Source organism: Aspergillus multicolor (assembly GCF_047715735.1).
Source record: "Aspergillus multicolor strain CBS 133.54 unplaced genomic scaffold BDW74scaffold_6, whole genome shotgun sequence".
NCBI lineage: Eukaryota > Fungi > Ascomycota > Eurotiomycetes > Eurotiales > Aspergillaceae > Aspergillus > Aspergillus multicolor.
In genome coordinates this window covers 675,513-694,611 of record NW_027395957.1, presented here as the reverse complement: position 1 = coordinate 694,611, position 19,099 = coordinate 675,513, and the positions used below count along the sequence as shown (strand labels likewise).

The 19,099-nt window shown below is 51.9% G+C and overlaps 6 protein-coding genes across 6 annotated transcripts; 2 read left to right on the top strand and 4 right to left on the bottom strand.

The window, feature by feature from the left end:
• Positions 1-3,628: 3,628 nt before the first annotated feature.
• BDW74DRAFT_148988 (uncharacterized protein) lies at positions 3,629-3,877 on the bottom strand. The gene has a single exon (XM_073723821.1). It carries the CDS (start codon positions 3,824-3,826, stop codon positions 3,650-3,652), a length of 177 nt encoding a protein of 58 aa, XP_073586067.1. The 5' UTR covers positions 3,827-3,877; the 3' UTR covers positions 3,629-3,649.
• Positions 3,878-4,594: 717 nt separating this feature from the next.
• On the bottom strand, positions 4,595-5,054 carry BDW74DRAFT_148986 (uncharacterized protein). Its single transcript, XM_073723820.1, has 2 exons — positions 4,948-5,054; positions 4,595-4,896 (listed from the first exon to the last, which is right to left on the bottom strand). Exons 1-2 carry the CDS (start codon positions 5,047-5,049, stop codon positions 4,834-4,836), a joined length of 165 nt encoding a protein of 54 aa, XP_073586066.1. The 5' UTR covers positions 5,050-5,054; the 3' UTR covers positions 4,595-4,833.
• A 241-nt stretch (positions 5,055-5,295) lies between these two features.
• Positions 5,296-8,173, bottom strand: BDW74DRAFT_176116 (uncharacterized protein; the record flags this gene model as incomplete). Its single annotated transcript, XM_073728522.1, has 5 exons — positions 5,296-6,087; positions 6,117-6,243; positions 6,289-6,851; positions 6,902-7,161; positions 7,381-8,173. 5 exons carry the CDS (start codon positions 8,171-8,173, stop codon positions 5,296-5,298), a joined length of 2,535 nt encoding a protein of 844 aa, XP_073586065.1.
• Positions 8,174-9,158: 985 nt separating this feature from the next.
• Positions 9,159-9,649, top strand: BDW74DRAFT_176115 (uncharacterized protein; the record flags this gene model as incomplete). Its single annotated transcript, XM_073728521.1, has 2 exons — positions 9,159-9,288; positions 9,357-9,649. 2 exons carry the CDS (start codon positions 9,159-9,161, stop codon positions 9,647-9,649), a joined length of 423 nt encoding a protein of 140 aa, XP_073586064.1.
• Positions 9,650-10,683: 1,034 nt separating this feature from the next.
• On the bottom strand, positions 10,684-13,521 carry sha1 (putative calmodulin-binding protein Sha1; the record flags this gene model as incomplete). Its single annotated transcript, XM_073728520.1, has 1 exon — positions 10,684-13,521. The coding sequence occupies one exon, from the start codon at positions 13,519-13,521 to the stop codon at positions 10,684-10,686; it is 2,838 nt and encodes a 945-aa protein (XP_073586063.1).
• A 1,531-nt stretch (positions 13,522-15,052) lies between these two features.
• On the top strand, positions 15,053-18,772 carry BDW74DRAFT_166776 (uncharacterized protein; the record flags this gene model as incomplete). The annotated part of the gene is made up of 7 exons (XM_073726599.1): positions 15,053-15,101; positions 15,154-15,353; positions 15,401-15,882; positions 15,936-16,995; positions 17,907-18,336; positions 18,396-18,682; positions 18,755-18,772. 7 exons carry the CDS (start codon positions 15,053-15,055, stop codon positions 18,770-18,772), a joined length of 2,526 nt encoding a protein of 841 aa, XP_073586062.1.
• Between the last annotated feature and the right edge of the window lie 327 nt (positions 18,773-19,099).

Below are 19,099 nucleotides of genomic sequence, written 5' to 3'. Positions count from 1 at the left end.
CGCAACTCAGACAGAAGCTACTCCGGCATCTTTTGGCTTGGGGAGCTTACGCGCGGTTGCCGCCTCAGCATATGCACCTCCGCTTTACCGGAAGAACGATCGAAGAAACCGCTGCGTCGGCTGCGAGGACACCTATAACCTGAACCCTGCCGCTGATATTCAAGATACGATACTCGGTACGGTCTGTCACAAAACGCGGAGAAATATGGCAAGAATAGCTTATCTGCTGTGTAACCAGGCCGAACTGTGCCAACTTCCCTCATCCTTGCTTTGGCCGTATTCTTGTCTGGTTTATGCTTATGGAACAAGAAGACGACATAAGGATTTCCATCCCGCTCTATACAAACATCACATCAAATGACCTTGTCGCAAGGATGACCCCAGTCCAGTTTCTCTGGTCGACTCTACGTGCCCGGTAGAGCTTGAGCGATTATAGGAATGTGCCAGACAGCTCCAGACTGAGCCAGTTACACCATCGTGCTTCTGCTGGAATACTGGGGAGCAATTTGCACGCATTGGGCTGATCTCATGATCGGCAGTCTACAACTCAGGGGGCCGATCGGTGATACAGCCAAGATCTCCGCCAAGGCGTGCCAAGGGCCTTCAGTATGCACTTCTTTTGCCAAAGCGGGCCCAAGCGTCTAATTGGAGTGTTCTTATTGCGACCATGTCCCTTTTCAGGATGTAGCTTCACTTACCCGCCCCTTGCTCCCCCAGTTCGAGGCAAACATGGTGTTTCATACCACTGCAGCGCTTGGCAACGCCATGAAGAAGAAAGAGAGAACCGGCAGATAAACTGAGTGTGCTTCCTTGTTTGTACAACGGAGCATCCGTTGTCTGCCAAGAAGGTCGGAATTCGAGCGTGGCTGTGGGCAGGGCGCATTGCGATTTCAACTGCGACTGCGACTGCGACTACCGTACAGGCACGGCTTACGAAACAAGCTGATGTCAACATCGGGTCGCCGAGCCAGTCCGAATTTCGCATGGAGTATGTCCGCTCATTACGCACCCCTCCTCACTGACGGAGTAATTGTTTCAGCGCATTCCAGGCTCTTCCTCCTTGCCTGTCCAATGTTACCCAGACAGAGGCACAGAGCGAGAGCACGAAGTCATGCCAAGGGCCGACGCCAAGAGCGATTCCAAATTCTCACTGACACGGAGTGTGACGAAACCTGTTGACAGCGTCGGAAGGCGAAGTTGGGCAATTTGGCAGCCGTGTCTGACTCGGATTCTTGGGGCCTTCGGATGAGGAATGACGGCGCTCTTGGTGTCTGCTTTGGCGGCAGATCGTCGTCGATTATCTGCCCCTACTGTGCATAAACAGTCTTGGCGAGAGAAGGTTCGCTGCGATGCCGCCTGCCTTTCGGGCTTCGGCCATGTCCAGCAGCACGAGACGCGAAAAGAAAGCAATAGGGCGACGTCGATGCCGGAGATATCGGGTCTCTCATCCGGCGCCAGGACATTCGAATATGGGCCATCCGCCGCCTTGAGGTCCGGGGCGGATCGTAATCTTCACGAGTTCACAATTTGATTCTTCTCTCATTCAGGGTCCAGACCCAGACCCATTCTCAATTCCGAAGCGTCTGGGGTCGTACGCTGGAAGCCGGGCGTGCCCGTGAGACCTGAGATGAAGATTCAATCACAGGCTGGACTACAGTTTGCATGCCATTGTCATCCCCCCACGGAGTCTCAGTCCGATTCCGAAGACCTCTTGCATTCATAAGTCAGACGGGATCGACGTGTCTATTCGCAATCCTCTCTTGGCAGCTCCCCGCCACTACCTCCCAAGCCACCCGTCCTACATTGCCGGAATTCGAGTTCTTGGTGCTGTAACAGTTGGAAGTCTGAAGCAGGCATCAGAGTTTACGAAAGTCAACAATAAGATTCAATAATCCTCAAAGAGCAATTGTTGGATTTGCGCCGAACAACAACTAGGAGCACGCCAAGCTTCTACAACTGCCGCATTGGAGGATCGCCACAGCCCCTGCCCAGTCCCCGGATGCCTCCTTATCACTCACTTATCACCCAAGTCTATTTTCGTTCATCACCACGTTGACTAATTTATCCAGGCAGAAGCAAATATGCTGACATATTGACGAACCACGCCTTGGCTTGGCATTTCGATGGCCTGCAGCGTACGGTGCACGGCCCAGACCGAGGCTATGGAGAGCAGCATATTCCGTACAGAGTAGAAAGCGGAGCACAGCGACATCACCTGCTTTAACCTCTCATCAGCATAGAGCAATAATACAATACATTCAACTCCACTTTTCGTCGCTCAATAGATCGTTACTTGGCGCCGTTCCGTATCCCCCGCAAAACCAGGGGCTAGGGGTCCAGGGGGTTTACCCCGTACGACCTCCGCAAGAACCGGAGTATCAGGGTTCTTCTCACCATGTCCTTGACCATGCCCATGTCTAGCCTCGATGCTACTACGGTGGTAAAGGCTTACTCGCTATCCCCGTCTATAGTAACGGCCAATTGGGTCTCATGATCACCAGACGTTCGCTGGTACTACGTGCGGAGTGCGGAGCGCGGGGACAATTTCTAACGTTCTGGAGAACAAACCCGCGTCTTCGTCAGCATCTAGCAGATGTGATCGATATTGTCCGCTCATAGAATGCTCGACTGTAAGTATTAAGTGAGTTTTTTTCCCGACCCTGACGCCCATACGCTTGCTGCCATGTTCGCTGACTGGTTTCTCGAAGTAGACTACCTGCTTGCGAAGGTTTCCGGACGGGCATGCACCTGCAATAATGACACGGATTAACGCGACGGGCGAGCAAAGATCACTCGCGCGTACGCTGAGGCCTTTCAGAAAATAACAATAGTGCCTTCTTAGGCGAACAGGCCAAGTCTCCGATATCTTCATTGTTGAACTCGCAAACGATCAAGACCAGTGGTCGCGTTTCTGCTACGATTCGCTCAGAGGCAGTACAAGTGCACTATGACATACATACTCTATCCTGAAACGAAGGTACCTGGGTATCTAAAAATGTCCAGCTCAATTGCAGGCTAACAGTTCAATCTCGCCCTCGCTATTGATGGAATTACTAGGTAGGTTGATGGCATCTCCAACTCACAGAGCACTATTACATCACTGCGCGATCTCCATTTTTTCTCTTCGGAATCAATTACCCACTAGCCCCGGACAACGCAACCGAGCGAGCAGTTCCTCAATCGGATCCTCGCATGGATGTGGATCCAAACGGCTATACAAGATACTCCATAGCTCAGGGTCCATATGTCATATCCGATCATCGATCTCATGACATACCTCGCTCCGCTCCGCCCCAGCAAACTTGGGGCAGCTAGTAGCTTACTCCTAGTCTCTGGACGGGTACGGGTACATGCTCTGAATTACATGCAGACGGAGTACCTAGTTTCCCCGAGAAATAGCACGACGCGGGTACTTTCTGCATACTTTTGACTGACCTGACGTACACGACCGGGACAAAAAGCGCCGGGCGTTCTCGGTAGTGGTTGGGGGAGGTAGCTAAGCATTGTCATTACGAAGTGGCTTATCTGCCTCAGCCTTAGGAGATGATATAATAGTACTATAATAGTATTGATATTAAGCGCCCGCTTACTCCCGGAGGACAGGAATAGACACTCGGGTAACCGGACTATTACTCCAGCGATCACATTATTACGCTCTAAGAGTTAGCTTATTTGGAGACGATATCAAAATAACGTATATTACACATGATATCAGGGATGACGATATTCGTCCGCCAGGCCACCCAGCCATCGGGTGCTGGAACAATCCACCAAGACCCCCAAGACTCCGGTCAGAGTTCGGCAGACTTGGTGACTGGGATGACATGACATGACATATGCTTATGGGTCTTCTTTGGTCTCACCGCTAGAGTATTCTATAATAATAATTTTGTCAAGTCTCAAGTCAGAGTACGGTGTAAGAAGCGATGGCGATAGATATGACGTCACTCTCCCAAGCCTGCCCTACCCGACGGGCCGTGACTTCAGCCTGAACTTGGATTGATCACCGTCTTCATCTCAACATTTAGGGATGGGAAAGAAGTGCAGAGGTGTAATTCTGATACAGTATCAGAGTAGGCATCAGCTTTACATCCATCCTTACCTTACCTCGACTTTTTTACCAGAAAAAGAATGTATCCAAAAGTGAACAACACTGTGCACTGCCTCCTCCAACCAACCTGCAACTATATACATCAACGCGTCCTCCCCACTCCAACACAGAAAAGCATACATATGTATGCACAGAGTACCCAACACCCTGCACAGAATCCCCAAATGACTGCTGATCACGAACTCTAACTCGCCCGAGACAAGTTTCATTTTTGCGTCCTGCAGTGCACAGCCCTCTAATCCCCTCCCCCCGAAGGATGAATCGTGGATCGCTGGGTTAGGTAGCAGCATAAGATGGCGGCGATCCGCGGCGGGACTCGTAAGCCCTGCATAGATCTGCCCTTGTCATGTAGCTAAGATACGAGGAATAAATAGAACGTGGATATGATTGACTGGGTGGCCGTGGTTACCTGGAAATCGAATCGAGTCCAAGCGAAGCCAAGCAAGCAGAGCAAAGCAGAGCAGAGCAAAGCAACAGGAAACCCAACCCTTCTATGAATAAAGCAATGCATGGAAACCACATCACTGTAATGGTCAAGGCAAGACCAGACCGGATGATTGATGGATTGATTGCGAATGGCGTTCGCTTAATCCCGTCTACGAGCGTTATTGGTGCACCGCACCGGATTTCTGTAAGCAGTTGAGGTAGGTAAGTTGATATGGATATTGATATTGATATTGATCGATACCTACCTGCTCCGTAGGTACGAAGAACCTCAGCCATCAACATCCATACCAGGGCCGAGCCCTGCACTCACCGTCTTTACTATCAGCCGCCAGCGCAGAGTGAGTGCTTCCGCAAGGACTACTGTATGGGACTTGGGTTAATGGGAGAAGGACAGGGGCATGGCCCGGAACAAATCTTAGATCATTAAGTGCTCGATCATGATAGAGTCTCCAGAGGTCCGGCTGTTGTTTAATATTTCCTTGACACTTCATATCCCCATATCGCCCTTCATCCCCCCCCCCCCCCCCCCCCCAGTCCACCGACCTTGGAAATTGCATTTTCGTTGACCTCGGTCGCTTCGACGCCAAAGGCACAGCAAGTGGTTGGCAAGGCAGCTTAGCCAGGGGGTTTGTTTGTGAATGTGTCAAGCAAATTATGATTACAATAAAAAGCAGATCAAAACCAGTGCATACAGACATACAGACATACCAATACACATACAGAAACAAACAACACATCTAGTAGATCCCCCACTCAACAACCTGGCTGTGATTATTCCCATTACAATTCATAAGCCCCTTGGCCCAGATCTTTCCATCGCTGTTGCCAAACTTCGCAATGGCATCGTTGATGATATCAATAACGTCCTGTCCGCCGACATAGTACTCAACATTGCCGTTAACCTTGGTAGCCTCGCCCATGTAGGCTGAGAACTCGTCCTGTTTCTCGGGCGTCCAAAACCCATCCTCCCCCACGAGACGCCTGCCGACCAAGATGCCTTGTTCAAGGACAGCCATGGCCACACTCTCGGTGGTTTCCCCTCTGCTGTTCTGAGTAACCCAAGGCATCTGGCTCAGGAACTTTCGCATCAGGGGCCCGGCAGTACCCACGCCTCCCAGGACAAGGAGGTTGGTGAGCAAGTCCTGCCACAGGCTGTCGTCCTCTTCCGGAAGAGGGGCAAACTTGTTGGTCAAATGGTCGATTTGTAAACTCAACTCCGTGGCGGCCTTCCATAGATACTCATCGTAGTCCGCGAACAGCTTGTGGATGGCAGCGGTCGAGTTCCAGATGAACTGTCCTGCAGGCCCCGACAGCTCGCGGTCTAACGGGGAGAGGCAGTTGATTGTGTCGCAGCTGTCTTGTGTTAGGAGGCCGCAGTTGGTCTGGTCCCCGATCTGCAGCGTACTGAACACCGACTGGGTGAAGTTGACCCCGATTCTCGGTCTATCAGTATCTTTCCAGATGCGCACAACGTCCTTCCACGCCGCATCCGCATTCACTGCCCTCCATCGTTCCGAGGGCGTGTAGTCCTACTTGTCTTCAATGACTTTGTGAGTACAATCGAAGTCGGTCCAGTTGCCGTTCCGCTGCCGTTCCGCGAATGGCCGGTCTTGGGATCTGATCCACTGTTGGCTTTCTCAATAAAGTTGGCCCATTTGGTCTCAGGCGGTGGGACGGTGTGGAAGCTCTGCAGGTCGGTGGCCCAGTCCGAGGTCCCTCCCAGCCCTCACGCGGTGTAGAGGCTGATTCGTGTCTTCTTGGTCGCGGCGCTCATGTACCCAACCCATTCGTCGTTGTCATAAACCAGGATGTCACTGTTGCTGCTGCTGTCGATGAAGCTCGTGACCACCCGCGAGGAGTCCGCCATGATATCTGCAATCTCGGCGTCAGCGAGGTAGCCAGCAGTGTCGGTGCACTCTCCCTTCAATGCGTTGGAGGTCAACCGGTCACCGGTGAACTGGCAGTCAGGACCCCAACATCCAGGACTCGCCATCTTGAAAGATCGCCCATAGCTGGTCACCCCGACAATCACCTTTTCGCCGGGAACCCCTGCCTTTGTGATCATTGCCAGTGACTGCTTGGTCTCGGTCAGATTGATCTGGCTACGCAGACAATTGCCTGGTTCACATCCTTCTTGGGCATTGCTGTTGTGGGCATCCCACTGACTGTGAAGATCATAGGTCATGTAGACGATGTAGTCGAGAATCTTGGACAGTTGCGCAATAGGGAACTGCTTCAGATACCAATAAGACGACGGGGCAGCAATGGACATGGACTTTCCGGGCAACAGATTCTTGAGAACCACCAGGAAGGCCAGGTAACTAGGGCCCTCGTCCTCCTTACCAGGATCGTACGGGGGAGGTCTGGAGCTCCCGGGTACTCCCAGTCAATGTCAACACCATCGAGGTCATTGTCCTTGATGAAGTTGGCGATGTTCGTCGCCATGGTAAGTCGGTTCTCAGGACGGACACCGGTACGAAATATCTTATACGTGGCATCACTGTTGGAGAACTCCCAGCCACCAAACGATAAAATCCGCTTTGCACCCGTGATCTTTTTGGATTCCCCGAATTGGTAAGTTGACAGAACGTCGCCAACCTCAACTTAATAATCGGCCGTCAGTGTGCCAAAGCTGAAATGGATGTGGGAGTAAAGTGAGGTGTCAATCTGAAGAGTATCTTGATAAAGGCACTTTCGGCTCAAGCAGTAGCCTTCGTAATATCCAATTTTGATTTCCCCAGATCCGGACCCTTTGATAAACTACCAAGAATGTACAAGGGTAAAAGCAGCCGCTCCAATGGTGGCGAGGAGTCCAGACATACCGAGAACAATGAACGGCCGGGCCGCATTTTCAGGGGGGCAGTCATCAGGAGCATCGACGGCACTGCATCTTCGCCAATTCAAATTGGCCGAGATACTGGCCGCCATCTGGGGGGAGATCGTGACACCGCACGGATTGGGGGTGTGGACAGGGGTGCCCGAGGTGGAATTCGTGGTGACCACGCAGGTATCACGATGCGCGTAATTGAGTCTCTCAGGGGACTTCATCGTGGTGTCGGTCACATTGATGGCCACCGCGTTCCCGTCATCGGGGCAACTGTCGTTGGCCGTCGCAGCGACCAGATCCACTTCCTTGTCCGGGGTAGAGGTCGACTTTGAGATGGTAAACATCCGGGACCAGCCAAAGACGTGGCTGAAGACCCCGGCATCGCTGAATATATACTGGTCGGTGAGGGCTTCCACGTCGCAGCTTTGGTAGGCCAAATGCCAGGTCAACCACCACTTCCCGGGGGTTAAGGCCTCGTGGAAGCGGTAGAACAGGTACGGGTCAGTGCTGGAGAGGTTGGCTTCATACAGCTCAAATGGCTGTGTTGCGTTAAAGGTGACGCTCGTGTTGGCCCAGCTGTTGATTCCGTATGAAACAGAAGGGTTGAGCAATTGGGCCTTTGCGGAATTCTGGATGGCCCACACGACGGGGAAGGCCTCGGTTGGAGAGTATGTGTCGTTGCGAGGAAAGACCAAGTCCACTTCGACCACGCTGACTGCGTGGACGACTGGGAGGACCCCCAGGTACGCGGCCAGCAACCATAAGCAGCTGGCGTGGGGAAGGTTCATTGTGAGCAGGGGTAGGCCCGATCTCGGCCACAAGGAAATGAAATAAAATGAGAGACGAGACTTTGGAAGAAGGATGGTGCCGGTGGCCAATTCTGTAGACAGGTGAGAGAAGGATTTGTAGTGCGAGTGATGAAGGAAAAGAAAATAGGGGCGTCACTGAGGCTAAAGCAGGCCAGGCGGACGAGCAGGGACCGGTTTGCTGTCAAGTCCGCCCAAATAACCCGGGAGCCTTGGCTTTGGCCTTCTCCCAGGGGAATCTTGGATTACTCCAATGTTGCCAAGGTCACTGACTTGTGTGGCGAGGAATTGGGTGTTGGAGATTGCGAGAGTGCATCCACTCCACGGCCTAGTTTCGTGACCATCCCTATGCTATCAACTACGGTAGTATCCGGTATTTTTGACCAGACTCGGGCATTGGAGCTAGCCAGAGACATTCCATCGGAGAAATAAACGACACAGATAGCAAGGTAGTACTTGCCGTTGACGACTGGAAGACGGTCAAAGCATCAGTTGATGTCCTTGAGGACTACCTATATAAACATCGATCCACGCCGAAGCTCCCTAATTCTTGCTCACCATCTCTCACTCATTCAATCATTCTTTCTTACTCACGCTGAGCTTCAACTTCTTTCGAGGTCAATCATGCATTCAATCCACCTGCTCGCCGCTGGGCTCCTCCCGGCGCTGGTATCAGCTCTGTCCCGTCGCGACGTGGAATGTCTCTACGCTACCACCCCTGGCAGTAGCGATACTTGCGAGAGCATTGCCAGTACCTGGGGCATATCTGTCAGCGAGCTTGGATGCGAGCCAGCCTTGCTGCGTCATTAGCACTGTGACTGCTACCTCCCCGGGCATCACTCTCACGACAACGACTTCCAGCACCCGTACAGCAACAACTACTACCATTACGAGCACTGCAACCTCCTCCACCACCACCACCACCCAGCCTCCAACAACCGCCAATCCAACGGTCCCATCCCCAACCATGCCCGGGATCGCGGAGAACTGCGACCAGTTCTACCTGATCTCTTCCGGTGACCAATGTGGTACCATTGCCGAGAGCCACGGTATCACCACCGCGCAGCTCCTAAGCTGGAACACCGAGATTAACGCCGGTAAGTCTTGAGTCTTTCAACGCAGCGATGGCCCACTCCCATCCAAGCCTACCCTAAAACGCCGACAGACTGCACAAACCTCTGGCCGGACTACTACATCTGCGTCCACGCCCCCGGCACAAGTACAACAACTGCCCCAACAACCCCTGAGCCCACCGAAGATCCCACGGCCCCAACGCCACAGCTCCCGGGCTCCATCAGCACCTTCAAGGCCTTCCATCTGATCAAGAGCGGCGATAGCTGCTGGTCAATCTACACCGAGGCCGGAATCACGCTTGCGCAGCTGCGACAGTGGAACCCGCACATTGATGCCGCGTGCAGCAATCTCTGGTTGGGGTATTATGTCTGTGTTGGGGTTTGAGCTGCTTAGCTGGATTTATATGATGGGATCGGACTTTGCTTAGTCTGACATGGAAAAGGGAAAGGAAGTGGAAGTGGAAGTGGAAGGAGTGGACTGGTTGTAAAAGGTGTATGTATGTAATACCATACTGTACTTCAATCGATGTACCATGGATAAATACCATACCCTAGGTCTAATGCTTCATTTTTAGTATAAACCTTCCAATCATGTCTGGTTCCAAGACGGGTGGTTTGAAGTTTAGGATCTATGATTCTAATCCTACCAGAGATTCCTTTTTCAATTTCGATCCTCAAGGTTTGAAACTTAGGGTATGCTTGAAATCCCCACATCATTATATGGCGCGGTCAAATCCCGTCCTTGTCCCAACTCTGAAGCAGTTTGAGCAATTTAAAGCTTTTCTTTATTTTCTTGAAAAAGCCTAATTGATTGAAGCCTGTAAATATTGGTGGTAGCGACGTGCGGTGGCGGATGATGATGGATGGGGTTCGATTCCTATGTCCTGAGAGTTCTTTAGCCCTAACCGGAGAGAGCTACCGCAGTGCCAGGGGTGGAACAGCAACCACACACCACGAGCGTGCCAACCTCCATTCATTCTAGTGCTTCATCCATCTATCTTCGTGCAGAATCCGATAGACCTGGTCTGCTGGTATCTACCATTGAGGAATAATGATGAAATCAAATCCCATATCGCACTTACCGTACATGCTACCCTACCCTACTATCATAAGCGCTGGAAGGTACCATAGTAGGTAGGGTACCACCACAACTTGCAGTTATATATTGAGCTATTGAGCGATGCTCATTAGTTATACCCAGTTACCTTGGCGCTGGCTGATATTTCCGCTTCCTCTCTGTACTCGAGAGCGCTAAGCCGTGCTGGTCGGGTGCAGGACCGGACGCGGCTACGGATGGAAACACGGGCTGGAATTCCAATGTTTGAGGTTGCCAATAGTAACAAAAGAAAGATGTAAATAGAGAGAAAGTATGCTGCAATACCCTATGCACATGATGAAAAATAGAAACCAACAGCTCGACTACCTCAAGCAACGCAGAGGAATCTTCGTCGACTTCCTGTCCCTCGCCGGTATCCTTGACTGCCTCCTGGTCATAGCCATTGTCGTCTTCATTGACGGAACGGTAATCCTCCTATTCCTCCGCTTCGATCTATTCAGCCTCCACCAATGTACAATCACGCTCTTCGCCCAGAGAATCCGATCTCTAGTCTGCACGACTGCCGCACATTGTCTCGCAACATCTCTAGCCATGGCCCGCTTCTTAGCGTCCCGGCGTCCAAGAACCCGTCGCCATGCATTTTGAATGGTCGCGGCAGCGCGGGCCTGCTTCGCGGTTGGAAGGAGACGGGAGCAAAAGAAGGCTAGGGCTCCGGTTGTGGAGGGGGCGTCCAAGAGCTGAGGCTTTGATCCGAAGATCAAGTTGATAAACTGGGGGCTGCAGCCCAGAGCGAGGAGACGGTTCTGTAGGGGCGCTCTGTCTTCTGTGGACGTGGTCTCGGCAGATATATATTCCTCGTACTCGTCTAGAATACACTCATAGACTTTGCCGTTGGCCAAATTCATCGTGAGGTTTTCGGGGCGGAGGCCTCTAAGCTGGGCGATGAGGGATGCCCATTGCCTAAGCAGTGGCGTAGTGTCATCATTTTTAGCGAATTCGTCCGTGAGATCTCCAGGGCCGTAGCAAAGACCAGCCTCCTTTCTCAATCGATCAATTTCCTTCTTCAGATCATCCAAATCAATCAATCCAGATAGACCCCAATTGCTAACAAGTCCCCATAGGAGTGCAATGGTCTTTTCTCGGTGCCCGTCAACGATATCAGCGGCGCGAACATTGGTAACGAGCTGCCTGCCTTCTTCTGTTGAAGCCAAGGCTTCTAGTGCAATCCTCGCATTGGACATCTTCACCACACGACTCAAACAGGGTACTTTCAGGCGCAGCGACAGTGGCCATTGATAATCTGAGTTGGAGTGGCTGAAAGATGATGGATAGAGCAGTGACTCGACCAATCTCGTTAGTCGTACGCCGTCTCTCAAATCGACAGCGAGGTTAGAGGTCGTGTAGTTGTATTCTTCAAGTGGGTGCTGCTCATAGCTCAATTGGCAGTCGAGCTGGGAAAGAGCTTTACCGACATCTCCGCAAGAGGGTAACAAGAATCGGGCCGACGCCTGGAGCACGGCAAAAGAAGACTTGTATGGTGACGAAGTGAGAAACAAGCAACCGGAAAGTGATGTCTTAGGTGAGATTCTGGCTTTATCGAGAAGGATGATTATCATCATGCTGCGAAGGACAGTTCTGCGATATGCATCGGCCAATGCTCCCTCACCAACCCCGCCGAGCTCAGTTTCGCTTCGGTCCACATCTTGATTCTGTATCAAGAAGGTGTCCAGGCACCGCGCGAGCCTTTTCGTTAAAGCTTTCTCGTGCACGGTGGATCCATTCGCTGACTGGGTAAGGCTGTTGGAGCTCGTCTTCGGAGCAGGGATGACCCTACCAGTGACGGCCTCCAATGCAGACCGCAGAGCGTTCGGCTCATAAGACTTAATGAAAATGTCGATAAATCTCCGCTTCATTCCCAGGTCTTGCTGTAGCCGGCTATTCTTGAGGAGAACGTCCCTTGGAATGGATAAAGCACCATACAACAGCGACGCCTGGAGCCTCTTGTAGAGGTTTGTAAAGTATGGCCCTTGGTAGAGCAGCAGAAGCTCATTTCGAAGGTTAGCAGTGTCCAAATATCCACTGTCGGCGTGGCTGATTATTCCATCGATCAACTGGGCCAGAATAGCCTCCTGGTGTGAGAGCCAATTGTCGTCGTACATGGCGAGGTTCGTGATACTCGCAGAAGCTAATGGATACTCATGGTCGAGATTGTTTCTTGCACAATTGCCTACGCCTGGCCTTGAGCCCTTCAATGAGTTCAATGAAGTAGAGCTCGTGGCTGGGCTCTTAGTTCGAGCAGTCAATGTTCGTCCCCCGGCCCCAGTGACGACATTCGAAACTGATCCCTTGACAACGGCAGGCTTGCTGTCAACCTTCCTTGCGGGCTTATTGACAGATCTGGCTGCCAGAGGCTTGCTGGCTTTATTATCTGAGAGTGTCAAGTGACTCAACTTGCCGCTCAAGGACTCGTCATTGAGGGCCTTTTGCTTGACTCCAGTGAATTCCATCCCTGGAGGCATGTTCTCCTTGCCGCCGTTTCTGCCGGGAATATCAACTTTATCGCACGTCTCTTGAGCGATCTTGGAGCTCGGTTGCAGTGGGACACGGTCAGTTCTAAGGGGGCTGAAAATTCCCATGAACACACTGGCCGCAGTCGTATCCTCTGAGGGTAAATAGGCAGTTCGTTGTAAACCTTTCAACTCATTTATCGCCAGTGCCTTGTCACTCCCGCTGATGCGTTTGAGCAAATCATTGTTTCTCTGCGCGACCGGCCTTGCACGTCGCTTCTTAGGCTCATCCTCGTCACTTTGCTGGGATGCCAGGGAATGCCTGAGCGGACTAGGAGCAAAGCTCACCCTGGGCCGTGGACGAAACCGCTGCGCAGGCTGCGCGAGTAAGGATGATTTTCGATTTGAAGGAGCAATTCCACCCGCCTGCTTGGTCTCTCTCTTCGGCTGTACGTGTTTCTCGTCAGGGTCACTGTGTATGGCGAAAGATGTGGTTGTCCTCGCTCGCCGTTTTGGTTTGGCTCCTAAGACAGGTGCTCTGATCTCCGTCGTGAAGTTGATGTTCCTCGTGTCGTCGTAATTTCCTCGGGTCTCGTCCCAGAGCCTATCCAACGGATCGCTTTCGCCGCTATCATTGCTGGCTCTCGGACGCCGTGGGCACGGCGTGCCAGCTTCCATTAATATGCTAGACATGGTGTATATTCGAGTGTGCTCAAGTCGATATAGTAAGTATGAACACGGTTGAACCCTAAATATGTGGTCAAGTGGAACTGATAACACCGAGTATCGAGTTCAGTGGCAGATGCAGGGCGCGAATGTGATGTTGACGCGGTTGCCCGTACAACCATTTCGGCCTGAGGCCATAAGGCCGCCCTCAAGGATGTCCATCTTAAGACGCGACAAGCTATATCGGTGCTTTCCTATAAGGCCGAAGACCAATGTTCGTTTTATATATTCAGCAGTATGGGAGAAACGATCATGTCAGCTCATTACGAGGTACTCACCGTGTCCATGGACAACCATATCCTAGGTGCGCTATACAAAGTGATGCCGATAACACGATTTGCCCGCAGAACGAGTTGTATACGGCTGGCTGGCAGCCACTTCCAACATGATGGACCATGATCTAATATTGCAGCTCGTCTAATGTTATCATCGTGCCGTGCGGCAAGGGCTCATACTATTTCCGTTTGCCATGGTCTTATATTAGTACTCCAATTCCCAGGACCCTTGCTGATCAATGCACGCGAGCAAGGGACCAGAAGGGCAAACAGACCAGCATATGAAGCAATGAGATGGCCCTTTGATTAACAGATGAAAGCTTCAAAGTTCAAACCTAGTTGGCAATCCTTTCATACATTTTGAAGTCTACAGAGAGTTCGCAGGAGGTCCTGCACTATTTAGTCTCGGCTCAAATAGAAGCCGTCAAGTCGCAGAGTAGCAGATCAGGAGCGTCTCCGGCATCCGCGCTGTCCCCTGTATCAGGTTGAAACAGACGTTATGCTCGGCGTCCGAGGAAAGAACGGCCACGAACACCTGAAGCCCAGACTGTATTGTGGTTGGAACCTCGGCCCACCGCGGAGGGCGACATTCACAAGTCTGACTGGGCCAGACAGGATATCGACGGTCATCATTTAAATATTGCCATCTTCTGCATCAACCAGTTCCTCATTGCTCTATTTATGCAGCTACGGGGACTCCGTATGCAATCGAAGCGAAATTGATTAACAGTGGGGCGAGTCGTCTAGCTCCGGCGGCCGTTCCTGAACCTGTGATTCCACTCCGATTTGACCGTCTGCGGTCTTACGCCTCATTCTCCCTCCCTTTCCCCAGACACGCCGCCAGCCGGCCAGCTGATCTTCAACGTCGTCTGCTGCACGGAGTTTCTGTCCTGCATATTCTTTCCTGTCGGTAGCTTGGCCTCTGCTGCGCTCGAAATATCATCATCATTTCGCCTACATATTTACTCCGCCCCCTCACGCCGTCGACCTGGTTAATTTCCGAGACCTGCTCCTTATCGATAATCCGCAGCATCCTGTCCTGGAGCTCAGAGAGATGGCCCTGAAATAGCACGTTGCTTTTGATCCTACTCTAGCTCTTTCCTACAATCCTACCCTTCCCTACCGTCCTACGTCACCTGTCAGCTCTCCCCGCAAGCTGATCGCAAACGAATCCGATCCGAACACCTTCCTCGTCGCCGCTGCTTACGGCATGAGCATAAGTCATGGAGTCTCTGGTTTATGAGAATTCGCCCTTAGCGGAGTATCTTCGAGGTTAGTGGGTTTAGAAATTGCGGGATGGTGGATCTGACTGTTGGGTTTTCAGGAGAAGGTGAAGCTAGCACCGACTGGCCGATCAAAGAGAGCGATCACGAAGACGAGCTATCCGATTCGACTGCCGCCGACTTTGCGCCGCGAGGAGCATCGAAATTCCAGACCCGTATACGGAACAAGCTACCGAAACCTCTGAACCTCAAGGCATCGCGCCAGACGGCTGCTCTAGGTCGGTTGTACGATGTCTGCTCAGTACGTACAGGAACAAATGGTGAAGGAAAGCTGCTAATGACGCTTAGTCTGCGCTGAACTCGCGTCTTGGCCGAAACGATAACGAGAGATTCTTGGAACAATTTGGCTACGTTATTGTCGCGTCGCAATTACTAAACGAACATAATGCTCCTTCCTACTCCTCCGCTACCGACGTATTATCGCATACCGTTCCAACGGACCTTCCCACTCTATCTACCACGTTCGGGTTACAGGGCGCATTCGTCACCGCCTCAACCTCTTTCTCGATTGCTTGGTTATTACATTGGAGTCGACCGCGAACCGGGGCCGGCATTAACCCTCGAAAAGTCGGCGTTTTGCTAGTATTGGTCCCGGTGCTTGGGGTCCTATTCTACGCTTTTGCCAGGCGCCAGTGGATCAAGTACCTGCGACATCAAGCTGTGGATGCGGCAGTGCTCTTTATTGGCAATGCTCAGGGTTTTGACTCAGCGGCTTCGGCGTCTGTTGTCTTCATACAGGAAGTGGAACTAGTCTCAAGAGGCTACCGCATGCGAGTCTCCACATACGCCTCCTACTAGTCTGCCAATGCTAATCTTTACGCAGAAGTACACCTCTACCCCCGGTCAGTAGATTCGAAGACCAGGCGCAGGTCCGTCGTTGTCTCAGACTTCGTCGCATCGTATCCGAGTGCTTCTACTCTATGCTTGGCCATTACATCCAAGCGCAGCATGCTCTACAACCGCTGACCGACAGCGCGAATCTCGCCAAGTATTATGATATCTACGACATCTCGCAACAAGATCTCATCGAGGTTGAATCAGCGTTCGCCGATCGAGAAATCGAAGACCAATTCTCACTACGTGGCCTTCGAACACTATTCGGAAGGCTGTACCTTGTCAGGAAGAGCATCTTTTGCTGCCTCCTGGCTCTCGGGGCCGACGGAGGCGGCTCTGATATTGCGAGGTGGAGCACCGCTATTGAGCAGATGCGAAATCTGACCACGGTGACCGGCGATAGCATGCAAAGGATGACTAGCATTTTGAACGAAGAAGATCGCACGGCTGATGTCCCGCCATCACCACTTCCAACAGCTTCTCCCGGCAAAGATCGTCTTCGCGCTCAGTATAGAAAGCTGAATTCATTATCCCAGGGCATTCGTGCCCTACACGCAAAGATGCACATTTTCAAGGAAATGTCTACAAACGACGCCGACACCGACACCAGCGAGCTGGAAGCGTCACTCCTGGCTCAGTATGAATCAATCGGAACCGATATCAAGGGTTTACTCCAGGAATGGGAATCCGGCAAGTCTAGCCTCATGAGTAGCCTCGACAACCAGCCCGTTGCTTCTCGCTCTCGGCCGCCGAGCGGGCTCTTCCCTGTATCACCCACACCCAGCCTAGGCGGCACCACTGCGGTAGAAGGCAGTCCGTCCGATGCGTTGAGGGCTCTGAACGGCGAAAGCAGACCTGTTTCGGGTATCAACTATAATATTGACGATGTCGAAGAGATTTTTGAAGCCGTCGTCCTTCCACGAAGTAACAAGCGGGCCTCCTTGACTCGAGAAGAGCGTATCGCACGGGTAAAAGAAGACCGAGCGAAGCAAGCCGCTGCGCGAGACCGGATGGACGCCAATACTCACATGCTGAAAGAGCTCGAGATGGTGATCAAACAGCGACCCAAAACCACCACCTCAAAACGCGTTACAAGCCTATGATCCCTCACCGAGCTGGTCTCTCCGCAGGATGCCTTGTACATTTCCTTCTTCGACTGCATATATCTTGTTCCAGAACCTTTCGTCGCCCAGTCCCCGCGCGATTGATACCCAGACCGTATAGAGTTTGCTGGAGTTTGGCGTTCCATCTCTCTATCTTTCACTACTATCTTTTCTTTTTTCTGTTGGTCGATTGGATTCTTGATCTTTTCTGTAAATTACCTCGTCCACTGTGCGTTATCCGGCGTTGGTTTCGGAGGACAGACTGCTCGCGGCAGACGCCAAAAATATTTCCTTACTGTAATGATAGCAGTACATACTACTAGTCAATAACATTAATAAACGAATAATTATCCGTATCTCCGTGTAACTCGTAAATGTCCTGCAAACGAAGCTGGACACGAACCCTCGAGCTAGGCCCAAAAGGGTCAAATTAACACGACGCGTGAGCCTTGAGCAGACACGACCCACTCCAGAACGCGAATGTCCGCCTCGACATTTCTCCCCTCCAGCTTCCTCACTACTCTACTCACCTCTGCATATAACCTGTGAGTTTCCAGCAGCCACCCAATTTCTATATAATACCTTCTAACCACCTCTTTCCGCGCTCAGAATCCTAAACCTCACTTTCTCGCCTTCTTCTCCTCCCACGCCTCTCACCGCATCCCCTCCTCACCAATCAATCACATTGAACAGCACATCAAGAGTAGGTGACTGAGAGCTACCTTTGCCATTGAGCTATATCTGACAGATAACCAGTGTTGGAAGCCCGCCTCGAACAAGCCAGTCTCCTCAAGCGCGTACGTTGCCTCCAATTCCATAATTATCCTCTCCGATCATAGCTCACAACTCCGCCTCAGGTCGTCGACGCCATCAAAGATCTCGTGCAGTACTGTAACTTCGACTGCAATGACTCTGGAATCGCTCTCCAGGCCATGGACAACTCCCACGTTGCCCTGGTCTCCATGCTCCTGAAGGCCGAGGGTTTCTCCCCCTACCGCTGCGACCGCAACATCCCCATCGGTATCGACCTCGTCTCCCTGACGAAGGTCCTGCGGGCCGCCCAGAACGAAGATATCCTTACCCTGAAGGCGGACGACTCCCCCGATGTCGTCAACCTGATGTTCGAGAGCGCGGAGACGGACAGGCTGAGCGAGTACGATATCAAGTTGATGGACATTGACCAGGAGCACCTTGCCATCCCAGAGACGGAATACGCTGCGACAATTGAGATGCCCTCAGCAGAGTTCCAGCGAATCTGCCGGGATCTCAACGCTCTCTCCGAGTCAGGTACAACTCAACTTCCCTCGGCCCGCTACAAACCCGCCGTAAGCTAACCGCGTCAACAGTCGTCATCGAAGCCACGAAAGAAGGCGTCAAGTTCTCCTGCCAGGGCGACATCGGCAGCGGCTCCGTCACAATCCGCCAGCACACAAGCGTCGACAAGCCCGAGCAGAACGTCTCCATTGTCCTCAGCGAACCCGTCGCCCTCACATTCTCCCTCAAGTACCTCGTCAACTTCTGCAAGGCCACCAACCTCTCCAGCACCGTCAGCCTCTCGCTCTCCCAAGAAGTCCCCCTGCTCGTCGAGTACGGTCTCGGTAGCGGCCACCTGCGGTTCTATCTCGCTCCCAAGGTAGAGTGCCCCGAATCCCCTCCCCCTGAAAGTTACGATTGTGTTGAACATGTACTCATGGATTATTCTTAGATCGGTGACGAGGAGTAAGCGCGGCGTCGGTGATAGAGTCGGTGCTGGTTATGATCACGAAAGGGATGCATTAGGGGGTGCGGGCATGATTCCACTGCGCCTTGTTTTTTATTTATTGTTCGTTTTCTTTTTTTTTCTCTACCGAAAATACTCCTGGATTGACTATATCCGAGCAGGATAGATGTCTTCTACTATAATATCCATTTAGATATCAAGCGAGATGTTTTACTTTACGCATTACTTCGTCATGATCGATCAACCATGTCAGGGTCTTTATTGTAAACTAGGCGTGGAATGAAAATAGCACATGCGGACATCAGTCTAACTGGACATGACACGAATCCT